The 16,264-nt window shown below is 40.7% G+C and overlaps 1 protein-coding gene across 1 annotated transcript; it reads right to left on the reverse strand.

Moving 5' to 3' along the window:
• Positions 1–232: 232 nt before the first annotated feature.
• AMBN (ameloblastin) lies at positions 233–14,340 on the reverse strand. Its single transcript, XM_089663843.1, has 9 exons — positions 14,287–14,340; positions 11,201–11,251; positions 9,407–9,454; positions 7,110–7,223; positions 5,961–6,212; positions 5,024–5,113; positions 4,118–4,162; positions 3,224–3,268; positions 233–763 (listed from the first exon to the last, which is right to left on the reverse strand). The coding sequence occupies exons 1-9, from the start codon at positions 14,338–14,340 to the stop codon at positions 233–235; spliced, it is 1,230 nt and encodes a 409-aa protein (XP_089519969.1).
• Positions 14,341–16,264: the final 1,924 nt, after the last annotated feature.

The raw sequence follows: 16,264 nt of genomic DNA on the forward strand, positions 1-16,264 counted from the left end.
GATTAGATACCCTTTAATAAAAAACTGCCATAGTTAATTTGCTATATTCTTGTGCTCTACATGCCTTGCTGCATTGTTTGCCTCTAGGTGGAGACACCTCTTGTTTAGAAACTTCCCATGTACCATTTAAATTATTACAACTACAGAAAAAAATACAATGTGCACATTGCGCTGTTAGCTAATTAGACGAGCTATATGTACTTGTGTAGAATGTTAATGTTTTGACCTTCAATCAAGGTTCCTGGAAATAATGATTCTGTAGGTGGATATCGTTATGCATAATAGGGGAATCTATACCATTATTTCCATGAGCAATGTCCACATTAGTAGGGTTTTCTCTTTGGATGCCAAATATTAGGGTTTCATCAATGGGATATGGAACAAACTCTACAGCTGCGTCTTGTGTTTGTTTAGGGACATTGGCTGGGGTTACAGGTGATGGACCCTTGCTTTGTCCTAATGGATTAGGTCCCATATTAGGAAAATTGATGTTGGGAAATGGAAGGGTGTCAATTTGGCTTGGTGGTAATCCCTCTAGGCCAGGACTGGAAGGATTCAAGACACCATTTATTGGAGGGTTTTCTCCCGGGATCTGTGCAGCTCCATGACCTGCTGACTTTACACCTGCTCCAGGAGAATCATCTTCTAAAGTAAAGTCTCCAGCCATGCCTGGGTGCAGTGGCTTGCCTCCAAGACTAGGTCCAACTCCTAGCAATCCTGGATATAAGGAACTCAAAGGATGTGCAGCTCCAGTGGGACCACCCTATAATACAAAGTAATGTGCAGACAACATTTTCAATATGTAACGTAGACTTTTGCTTCAAAAATAGCCACTACACAAAACTCTATTACCACATACCTCTGTCAGGTTTTTATTGCTGTCTGTGCCATCACTAGGAAGATTCACTTCCTCCATTTGCCCTGGTGACCACTGTCACCAAAACAATTGAGAACAAATCTTCCATGGGGACAGATGTGGAAGGAAGTAGAGGAAAATCTTCCCAATAGGAAACAGACAAAAGGAAAACTTGACAGGGTTTTTAACCATACTACTCAAAAAAAAAAAAAAGTCCACCGTATATCAATATGATGAAACCTGCTTCATAAATCCCCTTCTTTTGCTTTGATTTTAAAATTTTTCAGACCATCTGATCAGGCAGACCTTAAACAGTGATATGATTAAAGTAGTAGTAAACTCTCTTTTTTTATTTTTACCTACAGGTAAGCTTACAAAAAGGCTTACATGTAGGTAAAATGAATATCTCCAAAACATGCACTATTTAGGAGATAGTCTAGCGAGCGTCAGCCAGTGACATCACCGACACATGTGCTCTGAAGAAACGGCAGACCTATGCTGTTCCTTCAGAGTTGTGTGCTGCAGCCGAGACTCACGCGTGCATGCACAGGAGTGACGTCATTGCGGCTCGGCCATTTAGGTGGCCGAAGCCTGTGAACTCGGAAGAAGAACTGGGTGAACATGAAAGCCTCTGCAACGGTAATAGAGGGACTGCTGAAGGGTTTTGTTTTCGGGTAAGTCTTTCATAATGTGCTAGTATGCACACGGGCATATCTACCATGAGGCAAACAAGGCATTTGCCTAGGGTGGCAATTTTTACGGGGGCAGCACTGCTCCCTGGAAGAAGGGACATATTGATCAGTGGCGGACAGAGCTATGCAGGGCCGCCATCTGAGGGGTACCACTGGTACTCCTGTAGGTGGCCTGGACAGCAGGAGGATAGGCGTGGTGGGGGAGAGCAGTTGTAGAAGGCTGCACTGTGTGTCTCTCCCTCCAGCAGCTGAAAGCCGGTTTGAGGTTTTTCCCCCTCTCCCTCCCGTCAGCTTTCTGCTGCTGGAGGGAGAGACAGACCTGGCCGGATGGAGGGGGTGCCCTGGTGTTCCTGAGTGACTGCTCTCCGCTGAGCTCCTTCCCCCGGCCGCACTCAGAGCTGTGACCAGGGGACAGCCTGGAGCAGGGAGAGGAGTGGTGGAGAGGAAAGAGCCCGGAGGAGGTGAGCTGTTTTGTGTTCTCTTGGCCCTCCCTCCTGTCATCCATCCAGTACATGATGCACAATCACTGACAGGTCATATGGGACTGTACACACACAGTATGATTACCACCCTCTGCCCACATTTCCTGCTGCCTGGAGATCAGCAGCCCTTGAGCCCTTGGGGGGGGGGGATCATACTGTGTGTGTGCAGTCCCATACAATGTGAGAGAGAGAAGAGAGAGAGGGAAGAGGGAGAGAGGGAGGAGAGAGAGAGAATAGAGAGAGAGAGCGAGAGAGAGAGAGAGAGAGAGAGAAGAGAGAGAGGGGAAAGAGAGAAGAGAGAGAGAGGAGAGAGGGGGAATAGAGAGAGAGAAAGAGAGGGGGGTAGAGAGAAAGAGAGAGGGAGAGAGAGAGAGAGAGAGAGGCAAAGAGAGTATATACATGCACACACTTATTGAACTCTCTCGCTCTCTCATTGGAGGGGGGGGGGGGGGCACAACATTTTTGTGTTGCCTAGGGCAGCATAAAATCTAAATACATCATAGTATGTAGTGCATACTAGCACATTATGATATTGCCTTGCAATAAGAACCTTGAAGGGCTTCAAATGTATATATTTGGGGGTATGTGACAACGCCTGTCTAACGGAAATGGAACTCCAGCCAACACATATTTGGGCAAGGACACAGGGGCCCCATGATCCCCTATTGCCTGGGGGCCCCATGAGTTGTCAGTCCACCCCTGATACACACCCGCAGTGGTTCGCATGAACGGGGTGCAATTCTGATGCGGTGTGGAATTCGCAGTGTTTTCAATGCAAATTCCGTACCGCATCAGAATCGCACCCTATCATGCGAACCGCTGCGGGTGTGTATGTTAAGTTAACAACGATTCTAGTGCTGACCCAAAAAGGGTCCTGCACGTGTTTGGTGCGGGTGCGGTGCGATTAGAGCCATACAAAATGTATGGCTCCAATCGCACTGCACACAAATCGCATGTGATTTGCACAGGAATGCGGTTCGGTTCCTGTGCGAATCACATGTGATATGCCGCACTGCATATATGTGAACCCAAGCTCAAAGTTTTACTTATTTTCACCAAATATAGAAAGAACATTCTGCTTTATACTTTTTCAAGTGTTATGGATGGTCTTTTTTACAGTTTAACAGAGACTATTAAAAAAACTGACTACTACCAACATGTAGCAAATACCAATGGATCCTCTATTTTAGTACCTGCATTTCTTCTGAACTCATCATTCCAAGCCTGGCTGGTGGTAACTGTAAAATATACAACACTTATTAAATTTATTAAATTTGAGCAAGTGATTTAATAATCAATAAGTCCCAGATAAGTATTGCAGTGATATGTTGCTACAAAGGGAGGCAGGGTTCCAAGATGGCGGTCAGAGCTCCCAGGAAATCCCAATGGCACCACAGATAATATCACCATTTCCCATTTAAAAAACAATGCTGAAAAACTGAGGTTTCTCTGGTCTTTAAAATAGCACCAGGAGCTGGAGGAGATCACAAACCCTGCAGCCTGTGCATTTAAAGAGTTGTGACATTTTTTTGAGATCCTGTTATGGTTTTAGTAGGGTATATATTTTCTGATATGTATCCCAGTTAATATTTATATTCCCAGTCAAGAACTTCCGTAGAACCTCTACGATTTTGATGGTCAAGTGTCGTTTTTTTCCACCTTTTGAAGCAACGGAACTGATTTTGTAAAATGCTTATCATATAGTTGTTATTTTGTATGAACGCTCTCTGATTCATGTGTTGCAACTATTCCATTATATGAACTGAGCTACACAACTCTGAAAATAATGAAATAACTGGGTTGGAGCAATGTTTGTTTGAGGTCATCTGTAACCTTCTGGATGGTTTGGTGATGGTTTATCTGTAAACACTGTATTTTTTCCTGAAAATCTACATGGCTCAGGTATAGCTGTTGCTAAATGTTAGTTAGGTAACATCTCGGAAACAAAGGGTGTGTTATTTTTTTATGGAAACCTTGACCTTTCAGAGGATGAACTGGGCGTATTGTTCTTTTATAAGCATTTACAGTACTAATATAATCTTTCTTATAATTTTTTTTAAGGAAATGTCCTTGGCACTTTTACTTACTCCAGGTCCTCTCCCATAATTCATAAAGAAAAGATTGGGGTATGGCTGAAAAAAAGACAAACACATATGTTTTTAGAAAAATTGCAGGCGTAAGCTTTTACACAAAATAGGAATTCATTTTGTATCACCGTTTTCAGTGTTTTATTACTGTTATCCAGGTCACCTTGACCATGCAGAAGGGATAAAATGTACACAGAATCACAGTGACAGCTGTGCCAGTGGCTTTATATGTAAGATTGGCTGTCATGGTAATCACATGATAGGTAACCAATTGGTTTTTGATTATTTCCTACTGATTTGTTGGATTTCCTATATGTACTTCATGCTAACCCCTACTCCTTTCTACTAAACTTCACCCTCTTGCCATACGTGCATTGTGGTTGGTGTAAACACCTGCACCACTACTTCACATATCAGGAGAAAATATGTGAATTGTTCCTCTACCTAAATACTGTGTAAACAACTTTGATCACTCGGTGTTAGAACCTGTAAAATTATAGTAATTCTCTTAGACATTGTTAATCTTGCCTTCTCAAGAACTTATTTCATGGGCAGCACAGTGGCTAAGTGGTGAGCACTTCCGCCTGGCAGTGCTAGAGGTCGTTGGTTTGAATCCCAACCACGGCAACAAATGCCTGGAGTTTGCATGTTCTCCCTGTGCCTGTGTGGGTTTCCTCTGGGTACTCCGGTTTCCTCCCACACTCCAAAGACATGCTGGTAGGTTAATTGGCTCCTGTCTAAATTGGCCCTTGTATGTATGAATGTGAGTTAGGGAGCTTAGATTGTACACCCCTTGAGGGTTAGGGACTGAAGTGAATGTACAATATATATATATATGTGTAAAGCACTGTGTAAATTGATGGCACTATATAAGTACATAAAATAAATTAGTACTAAGAGACTTACATTCTGTTGGTGAATAGGTGGGACTCCTGCGGGGTCTGGTAAAGGGTCTGCTGCTCCTTGTTGCAATAGCTTATTCATTATTGTCTGGTACTGGATACAATTTAAAATATAAAGATTAGCAAATGTTTACAATTAATAATTCATAAGTCTTATCCCATCTCATTGCTATTTTCAAATTCACAAAAAAAAAGTCAAAAATGAAGACTTTGGTGATACATGTGAAGTGGAACTCCAGGCTGATTTCTGGGACAGTGGTGAAGGATAAGAACCTATGTCAGCTTCATTTTGTCATTTTTACCACTTTGGGGAGAATTTTCCTCACCTCCTGTCCCAGAGACAGAGCAGGAAGTCCTCCCAACTATCACATTACATGAGAAGAGTAGAGGTGGGAGTGGCAAGGGCAAGCTTTACAAGAATGTCCTTATTTCAGCCGCCTATATCTCTGGATTTACTCTTCATTTTGATGTGTGGTGTTGAATGAACACAATTTTTATAAAACCCAAGCTTTCTTTGAGCTTCACTGAGCTGCTGTCAGCCAACTCTATGGAAAAGATGATACAGGTAATAAAGCTGTCAGGTTATCACAGATATCACTGGAAGAACTGCAAAGTTACTATACTAGATAAAGTACATTAAACAGTCCATTGCTTGCTGTCATAGTACTGAATAGGCCATTTGGATCTTCTTATATATCTCATTAAAATAATTATCCAGCATTATGAGCATTGCTGTTCAGTTTATTTTGTTTTTAGGAAAAGCTAAACAGTATGTAAAACCACCAAAAAGATGGGTTCTAAACAAACCAAATACTTTTTTTTAAAAAACGATTCATGAGAATGCCACCCCAACCAAAGCAATTTTTGAGATGCATTACATAATGCACATGAGTATAATTACATAATGCAATATATTAAACCTAAGCCAGGGTAATGATTACCATAAACAATGCTACCGTTTGGATTTGACCATCAGCTGGACCACCCTTTGGGGGAATCAGAGTTGGATCTGTGTGCTGTATATTTGGATACCCTAGGGGCAGTAGAGGCTGGTGCATAAGATGATCTGCCTTAGCTGATGTAGCTGTTGATTGCTGGGGAACCGTCTGTCCATCCTGTCCAGGTTTAGCTGGTTGACCTACAGATGGCATCCCTGGCAATGGTGGAGGATGTATGGGCAAGGCATATTCAAACTGCAAAAAATAAGGAAAAAAAAGAACTTAACATATTGTCATGTGCATTTTATTTTTCTTTTAAATGAGAATTGTAATGTTTTTGCTAATTCAATAAATAATACAAGGAGCATGGTAAGCTGCTGAAGCCAAGTCAGTACAAGGTGGATATTGGATATTGGTGCTATGGATACTGACCTCTGCTGTACTGCACGATTTGTTATTTGTATTGTTTAATTTAATAAGCCCAACTGTCTCCAAGGAAAAGTGTGTAAGGAAAACAAAATAAGTCATGGTTACCATGATTCCTATACTAGATCATGAGTGGCAGATTCCATATGTATACTGAACAACATTAGGGCCTCATGCACAATGGATGCTTTTCTATCTCTCCTAGACTCCTCTTTTCTTGGCAGTGGCATGTTGACAGGAAAAAACTCTTGGCGCTTGTAAACATGTGTAATGCATTTAGACACATTTAGCCACATCAAGCGTTTGGGCATTAATTAATTTAATTGGCCAGAATAATAATTTTTTCTGGCCATTGAAATTAATTGACGCTCAAGCACTAAATGCGTCTAGCGTTAATGTACATTTCCAGACGCCAAACATTTTTTTTGCCAAAACAACGCTGCTCCTGGACACACTGGTAATGTTTTGTTTTTTCTCTGCCTCTAAATGCCTATGCCTCTAAACTCTTCTAAAAGCCTATGTGTGCATGGACACATAGGCTAACATGCAGGGGCATTTAGAGGCAGGGGAAAAAAATGCCTTATGCCCCTAGGAGCCGCTGTAAAAGTGTTCAGGGTCCATGAGGCCTAATGTTTTTTTCTATATGTACTATATACTAAAAATGAATAGACCATTAAATAATTGACACAGCAGCACATCTATAGAAAAATGCTTGACAGCCATTACCTGCTGGTTGTCTGGCATTTGTGACCGTTGATGTAACCAAGGATACATATGTGGTGGTAAAAGTCCATGTAGCCACAAAGTAGAATAGGGATCGTTATAACCAAATCTTGAAAGCTGAAATAAAAGTCAGTTACCTACTTTTATATGCACAGGCAGCAGACTATGAATCTATTATATAGAATTATGTCAATTTGAGTTTAAACAAAAGGAGCATTCTAAGAAAGAACTAATATATAGTTATTAGATCATTTTTGACAAACCTGAGGAGACTTTACAGGTAACATTAGCAGTGAGAGTTCCAAAGAAACAGAAAAGTGATGGCAGAAAAAGACCGAGTGGTCCATCGAGTCTGCCCGTTGTGTGTTTGTTTGTGTGTGTGTGTTTGTGGGGGTTTTTTTTTGGGGGGGTGTTTTGAGTATAGATCTATGCTTGTCTTAAGCATGCTTGAAGCTATGTTCTGTTGACTGGCTCACTACATTTGATGGAAGTTTATTCCAAGCACCAACTATTTTTTCAGTAAAGTAGTACTTTCCGAGATTAGTTTTGAACTTTCCTCCAGTTAGTTTAAGGTCGTGTCCCCGTGTTCTTGATTTTTGTTTTGTCTTGAAAATACTGCCCTCCTGAACCTTATTCATCCCTTTGATGTATTTAAAAGTTTCATTCATGTCTCTGCTTTTCCTTCTTTCCTCCAGACTGTACGTGTTAAGTTCCTGAAGTTGCTCTTGATAAGTTTTTATCTCCCAGACCTTTCAGCATTTTTGTTAGCCGTCTCTGGTCTCATTCTGTCTTATCAATATCTGTTTATAAGTGAGGTCTCCAGAACTGGACACAGTATTCTAAATGAGGTCTAACTAAATATCTATATAGGGGAATCAGGACCTCCTTCCTACTGCTGGTGACCCCTCTAGTGATGCATCCTAGAATTCTATTTGCTTTCCCCATTGCCTGGCCACACTGTTTGCTCATTTTGCAATCATCTGAAATAAGTACCCCAAGTCCTTTTCATCTGAAGTGCTGGCCAACAATGTACCCCCAATGTTGTACTCTCTCAAGTGATTATTTTTACCCTGGTGCATTATTGTACATTTAGAAACACTGAACTGCAGTTTCCACTTTTTTGACCAGTCTTCCAGCAATGCCAAATCATGTTCTATGTTGCAGACACCTCCAGGGATATCAAACCTATTACACACCTTTGTGTCAGCAGCAAAAAGACATACCTTACCCAACAAACCTTTAGTTATATGAATTACATATAGATTAAATAGAACAGGACCTTGTAGAGAGCCTTGTGGTACACCACTAGTGACTGGTCTCTGTATTGAGTGAACACCATTTATAACCACACTCCGGTATCTATCCTTTAGCCAGCTGCATATTCACTGAACCACCCAAGGGCTAGGTCCTAGCTTGTACAACTTTTGTATTAGACCATTATCTGTAAATGTATCAAATGCCTTGCTGAAATCAAGATATGCAATGTCCACAGCACCATCCTGGTCCAAAACATTGGTAATATAGTAAAAAATCCGAACAGAGTAGTCTGTCATGATCTGCCCTCAGTAAAGCCATGCTGCTTTGGCTCCAGCAAGTTGTGTGTTTTTAAGTGATTGATGATCCTTCTTTTCAGGAGTGATTCAATTAACTTGACTACAACCGATGTTAAACTCACTGCCCTGTAATTGCCAGCTTCTGCCTTGCCAGTAAAAGAGCTGACCTTTTGACATTCGTCCCACATGTCAAATCCCAGGGTTTTAGTTGGGTTGCTGAGGCACTGAGCATAACACCATAGTGTTCTTACACTCTTGCTGCAATTTATTTAATACAATGTGCTTCCATGATGCTATGTTTGCATACCATTCTAGTAAGACAGCTCAGTGGTGTTAGCTTACTTGTGGATTGTATCTCTAATTGTTACTCCACATGGTGCCATAGGACAGTAGACAGGTGTGTGTCCCTCTTATGACTCATTGAGTTGTGTGATTGTTGGATCAAATAATATTCTATATAGAGCACAGAAAGCTGCAGAAAATTTCCATTCAGCATATTGTAGAGCTCTACCCAGGGCCGGACTGAAAACTCATGGGGCCCCCTGGGCAATAGGGGATCATGGGGCCCCTGTGTCCTTGCCCAAACTCAAAAAAGCCTATGAAAGGTACCAGTGGCATCTCATGGGACCCCCTACTGACCCCGGGCCCTCGGGCTGTGCCCAAGTTTCCAAATGGTCAGTCTGCCCCTGGCTCTACCTGCTATCATTTTGTGGTAAATACCCAGTTTATGTATATGTACATTCTTACCTGAGGCAGAGCAGTAAGTTTATTGGCTGCTTGTAACTGTTGCATTGTCTTAATAACAAAAACAAAGACAAAACAATATGACTGTTAATATTACATGTAATGTGTAGTTACATCAAAATACTATTACATGAAAATATGTTTGATGTACAGTATATGTGCTTCATTCTGCCTAGTCACTAAGATGTTATTGCCTGTTCCAGGTTGTAAAAAATGATCACATTCATAAAAAAAAGTTTCAACTTTTACTACAAGAATCCTTTGGGGACTGCAGCACAAGGAGCAACTTGGTCCTTGGTGCAGCGCAGCTCTGGAAACCAATGGTTTAACAGACAATCTCTTTCTGCCTGCTGACACATGGCTGTCCAGGGCTGAAACAAGGGGTGGGCTGGAGGGGCAGCTGCCCCTGGTGCAGCAAACTCATGTGCGGAAGGGGGTGCTGCATGGTGAGTTCCCACCCCGTTAGCATTTTAGGTCTGTCTGTTTCAGGGAGGGAGGGGGAAATTGTACTGGAGACACAATGGAGGGGGGGGGGGCTGGATTTGTGGTAGGAAAGTGGATTTGACAGTTGTGATGAGGAGATGTATACTAGGAGGGTAGAAGATTTGTGCTAGAGGGGGAAATTTAGAGGAGGGAAGATTTGAGCTGTGAGGGGGTTTGGGGGGAAGGGTCTGCGCTATAGGAGGGGAATGAGTTGGGATAATGGTGAATTTTTGCATTTTTATTTGGGGAAAATATTGGCTTGTAGTGGGAATTTATACTAGGGGGGGGGGGGGGGGTGAGCAGGCAGGTTAGTGCTGGATTTTTATTGGGGGGAAGGGAAGGGATTTTTGCAAGATGCTCACATCTTCGGGGGCACACTTTGTTGTCTTCATTCTGAGTGCTCAATTATCTTGTCCTGGCACTTTGGCTATCACTATAGAGAATTAATTCATTTTGTTTGGGTGTCACAGTGTTTAGCACTTTCAACTTGCAGGGCTTGGTTCACAGCTGCACAAAAACAATATGGTGTTTGTATGTGCTTCTTGTTGTTGCAGTGGTTTCTTGATTTTGTTTCCAATGGTTTAAACATTATGTATATGTTAATAAGTTTCTACCTGAACATCATCCCTAGAATGTATTTGCTTATGGATGTAGCATAGACATGTAAGCTCTTCTGTGTCACTCATGATAATATGGACTTTGGATTATATACACTAATGCAGAGCAAAGATTGCAGTATAGACTTTAGATTGTTACAAAGTATCTCTAGAGCAGTGACTGTGGGAAAAACATTAGACTGAAGGTAAGCTCCTTTGGAGCAGACACTGTGAAATAGATATTACAACATAATTAAGATCCTCAGGGGCACTGACTATGGAGTAGACATTAATTTGTAAGTAAGCTCCTCTGGGGCAGAAACTGTGGTATAGACATTAAATTGTAAGTAGGGTCTTCATCTGCAGTGACTGTGGAAAATACAGTACATTGGATTGTAGGCAAGCTCCTCTGGGGCAGAGACTGTGATATAGAGATTAAGTTGTAAGTAAGATCCTCGGGGGCACTGACTGTGGAATAGACATTGGTCCGTAAGTAAGCACCTCTAGGGCACTGAATGTGGTTTAGACTTTAGATCATAAGTAAGCTCCTCTGAGGCATTGACTGCCATATAAACATTAAAGTGTCAGTATGGAACAGTGACTGTGATATAGATGTTAGTTTGTTTGTATGCTCCTCTGGTGCACTGACTGAGGCATAAACATTAGATTGCACATATGCTTGTAAAACACTTTACACTATATAAATGAATTGATTTACCTCAAGACTCATACTGGCCATGCCACGTGTCCCTTCTACTTGGGGATTCACCTAGATAAGTGAACAACACAGTTAATATATCTTGTGTTACTTTGTCCTAATGGACAACTCCTCCCTGAACTGATATTTATGTTTTGTGAGGTTACTGGAAAGGTGAGTTACATCCTGTCGTGGGGTTTGGGGCTCCCTAGGCATATAACCCCACCAGAATTCCCAGCTCCATCTAACTGCTCCAGTCAAATAAAGGCGCATGAAGGAGTGGATATTGGTGTGAGCCTTGTGATATTTAGTGCCTTTTAACTGCTGCAGCTTTACAAAGCTAAATGATGGAGGCATTGCACTGATAAACCGAAAGCCAGTAGAGGAAAAATCCAGATGAAACCTGATTGTGAAAGTACAGCACACTAAAAATGACTTCCAATATTTCTTCTTTGTTACACAATTAATCCTACATCTAGTTCTACCAAGCTGACTTGAGTACCTTCTGCCAGTCTTTAAAAATCCATACTTTCATTACATATTTTGAGGGAAAACTAATATTGTGATATATATAAATAGCAAAGGTGTTGTAAAGATAGGTACACTACAAATAGAAGGTGTACTTGGGTGTTCTTTTGTGCATGGTCAAAGATATTAGGCTCAGTTATGTCATCATACTCTTAAATAGTAACTTCAAGTGGGCCCTATTAAGATTGGATCTTGTGCTACACAAATGTGGAAGTATCAGGAAGTGTTTTGTTTTGTGAACCTATTGTGGACCTTTTTTTTAAAAATAAATACATTTATACATTCTATTCATTTCTATTATGTAAAGTTTTTTTCTGTTTTGGTAAAGGCCTAGAGCAATGTTGGGCTTTTGCTGATGTTTATGTACCATTTTGGGAGATTGCTGTCACAATCGCGGCGTCAGACCCCAGACCTTCTCACAAAACTCGTGACCGAAGGACTGGCCGATCTAAAACCGCGATGTGGCGTGCATAACAATATCACACCCAGCTGCACCCTGCACAATGATTTTCCAGCTAATGGTCAACCGATTGATGTGCCGTCAGCCTGAGCGATTGTTACTGGGTCAGGTTAATTACGCAACTGACCCTTACACACTGCCACCACCCCTTTTTTTGTACAGAGAAAGAGGAAACTCTCTTTATCAAATATACACTATAATGGTTGAAAAGTCGTCTGTCCAATACGGTCACCGCAGGCCGATTGGGCAGAGGATTAAACAAAGACAGTAGCGTCTCTTTAGAGGCAGGAATTCGTAAATTGCAATTAAGCGCTTTAGAAACAGTGTAACACTTTCAGAAAGAAAGATTTATTACTAAAAGAGTCAAACAGGTGCAATAAAATATTTACAGAAAAAGATGTAACTAAGATATATATATATATATATATATATATATATATATATATATATATATATATAAAACAGCATAGCACAGCAAAGAGATAACAGGTAGAAGTTAAAGGGTTAAGTTACTTGCCATTTAAACCTTGAATGGAAGCAGATCACATTTCAGAGTGAAAGGGTCTCCCCAGGTGGTATATTGATGTTAAGAATGGGAGAAGACTTTAACTTACTTATTAGGCCTGCTAGCCTGTGTTTTTAAAGTTCCCCAGCAGAAGGGTGGCTCTGAGTAACTGACCAAAACTCTGTTTAGGGAGGGATCGTCGGGTGGAACTCTGAATTAGAACCATCATCTTTCCTAATCCATATTTTGGCCTATAACTTTCCAGCTGCACAAGCGACAATCTCTCCGCGGGTATTTTATTATGCAAATAAGTCTAAGGATCATGTGGATATGAATTATGAGATTGTAGGCTGCACGGTTCATGAGATCTATGTTTCTGCTTCCCTGAGCGTGCGAAACGAATGGAGAGACCTATCAGAACGTCCGTCTGTGCATTGGCCTTTAGACGAGGTGCCCGGTTTTTATGTAAGTCTTCCATATTTCAATATATGAAACATAGGGGAAAAACTGACTTGAGGAATGTTCATTTAATTCTGTCAGCTACGCTGCTAGGTTTTATGAGGTTACAATCTCTTTCAATTCCTGGGAAAAGCTGCCTTATCTTGGTTATGAGGTGAGAAATTACACATGTTCTCTGGCAGAGAGGCACCACGTGGCTCCCTGCTGGGATCTAGCCTGTGACACTTTTAACACACACACATCTGTCACTGTGCCTCTCAGAAAGGGAGGGGGAAGGAGAATAAAGAATAAATTAATACTTTTAATAAAAGGGGGAATCTGTGTCCATCTCTGATGCGCAAGTTTGCTACAATTGCTACTTATATTCTGTTGTGGTGACAGATGCTCACTGTGACAGGAAGTGATTAAAAACCTCCTCAGTCCTCATGCACACTGGACTTTTTACAGCTGCTGTTTTTTTGGCTTTTGACGTTTTTTTTTCAGCCAGTAAACCCCCCAGCATGTTATCCTATGTGTCCATGCACACATAGACTGCAATCAACGTTTTTTGGCTGGGACTTTTTTGAATGAAAAAAAAAACACAGGACTAGTGGGTTTCTAGAGGAGTTTTTTAGCTGTAAAAATGCTCTAACATTGAAAAACGTGGCAAAATGAGGTAAAACGCTGCAAACCAGCATTTTTGGACTTTTTTTGACCAACAAAAAATGTTTTTTGGTTAAAAAATGCTAAAAACCGCAAACGTGGAAAGACGCAGGAAAACGTAGCTAAACGTGGCAAAATGCCACTAAACGCTAATGCAAAAACGCTAAAAAATGCTGAAAAACTCATGTTTTTAACATGACTTTACACAGCTAACGTTACCAGCATTATCAAAACGCCCCGTGTGCATGGAGCCTCATTTTGGATTTTTTCCTTCACTTCCCGTTTTTTTGATAACACGAAATTAAGGTAGTCATTGGTAGCAATAACAACTTAACAAAGGTTCTCTTTCAAAAACTCCATATGAAGCTAAAAAATGTCACTTTACAAACGACTGTGGGTATTATGCCTTCTTTGATTTAATGAATACATGAAGAAAATATGCCATGTGTTTGTTCATTCCTATGTACTGATGACAAAAACATTAAAACAAGAAATAAAAAGTTAAGTACTTACTGGATAGGCGAAAACAGAGCTGAGCATACATAAACCCAATGCCAGTACCTCCATCATTCACAGCAGGAACTGTTTAAGAAAATAGAGTTTCTAATTATGTTGAAATGTTTTAAGAATATCCAGAAAATTGTTTATGGTAAACTAACTGATACTATGGTCAAATTAATAAAAGTCATTCCCTGTATCCAAATCTAATCTCAAAAAAGGAATACTGTCATATCGTTCCTAAAAGACAAGCTACTACTGGTAATAGTAAACACTATTGCTTTAAGATACATAATACATATGCTTTGGAAGACTTTACAACATAAAAAGGATTTTTCAAAGTAACAAACATGTCTGAACTATGCATGCATGTGAAAATGTAAACCGATAACCTACCTTCTCTCTGACTTCTTCAGTAGTGAAGGAAGGTCTGTTTAATGATTATAAAACATTATCCAAAGTCTTCTTGGACTGCAATTTAAACCACATTTAAATAAAAAACAGCCAATCAGGAGAAAGAAAAAGGATGCATCCCTTGTGCAATTAGTTGAGGGATTTTTATTGCCTACAAAGCATTTCATACAGCCTTATTACACTTAATTGCAGACTAAAGTTTCAGGCCAGCTTATTATGCCCTATAATCTATATTTTCACAACACACACTACAAGAAGGTGAACAGCCTCCTGAAATAAGAGTGGTGTGAATCTTGTAATTAAGGTAACCAAATGTGCTTGGATTCCCTGACAGTAATGCTAGGGAATGTGCACACAGATGTATTGCTTCAATTCTCATAAAGAGCCAAAGCAAAGCTGTGGGTAAACACATGGATTTCTACTGACAGCTGCAGGTGTCAATGAGGCAATGTCACCATGGCACTAGAAAAAGCGCTTTAAAAGAATAAATATCTCCATAGTCAGAAGAAGTGCCGGGGACATGTATTTGGTATTAGAACAGCAACAGTGTTATTATGGGAATGGAATGTGTCACACAAATTCTTGACACAGAACCTCAAAACATTCAGGGCATATCCAAATTTTGGTAAGGTTTCTCCGTTTTCTTCATGTTTTGCCCATTTTTAAGTTATAGTACTGTAAGCCATTACAATTATGCTAGAAATAAAACTACGATCCCAACTCATCCATCAGCCATGTAGGCAAGTCTCACAGATATTTCATATCACTCATTCTGTTCTCTCCATATCATGGGCAATAACCTTGCCTTAGTGACGCCTGTTGTGTAGTCCTACAGCATTATTATTTGTAGCGAAAATAAACAAACAAGTTATAGCCCCATTCAAATCAGTCCTGGAGCTGATGTCTAATGTCCCTTCCACACTCCTGCAGAATATGGCCAATTTAACCAGCCACTAGTTAACACCCACATCCAGGTAAAAATTAAATTTCAATAGTACGTTGAACATTGAATTACCTTTTTTCTCGGCCTTGATTTCAAACATCTCGTCCTAAGCCATCCTGTAGTGTAAAAAATCAGTGTCACAGTTTCCTCTGTGAGCCAAGCTAGTTTCCTGCCCTGTGGACCTAGCATTTCTTCCCACTCATCATTTTCTTGAACACTGGTTCTCTCACCACCCTCCTGAGTTCTCCTGCCTTTGGAGTCTATGAGAACGGACCCGGCCACTGGAAATGTCCCCTTCATGAATAGAAGGTATCCATATCATGCATAATGTGATGTGGACACTCAAAGAAGGACTCCAGGAGGTAAACAGAAAAAAGACAGCAGGATCACCATTTCACCATGGTTCAGATAAGTAAATTGGGCATTTGGATAGGTTCTTTTTTCACAGCAGTTATGGGGGAGGATTGCTAACATCCTAGAGGTGGGATTTAACCTAACAGTATGATGTTGTGCTGTGGGTACAGATCCATGCAACCATAAGTGGAATACATAAACTTCATGTAAATTGTGTCTTAATGGAGATTACTCCAACATACACTGTGCTGCCCATAGGTTCTCAGATACATGTGTGATACC

This window comes from Staurois parvus, unplaced genomic scaffold (genome assembly GCF_062004578.1).
Source record: "Staurois parvus isolate SC_StPar_1 unplaced genomic scaffold, SC_StPar_1.0 ptg000044l, whole genome shotgun sequence".
NCBI classification, from domain to species: domain Eukaryota; kingdom Metazoa; phylum Chordata; class Amphibia; order Anura; family Ranidae; genus Staurois; species Staurois parvus.

Bases quoted from the DNA above. Each gene is read 5' to 3' on its own strand.
- AMBN (XM_089663843.1), bottom strand. From the start codon at position 14,340: ATGGAGGTACTGGCATTGGGTTTATGTATGCTCAGCTCTGTTTTCGCC. The intron at 9,455-11,200 runs GTAAATCAATTC...TTTGTTATTAAG, and splicing joins TGGCCAGTATGAGTCTTGAG to ACAATGCAACAGTTACAAGC. The intron at 764-3,223 runs GTACTAAAATAG...TTTGTATTATAG, and splicing joins TGAGTTCAGAAGAAATGCAG to GGTGGTCCCACTGGAGCTGC.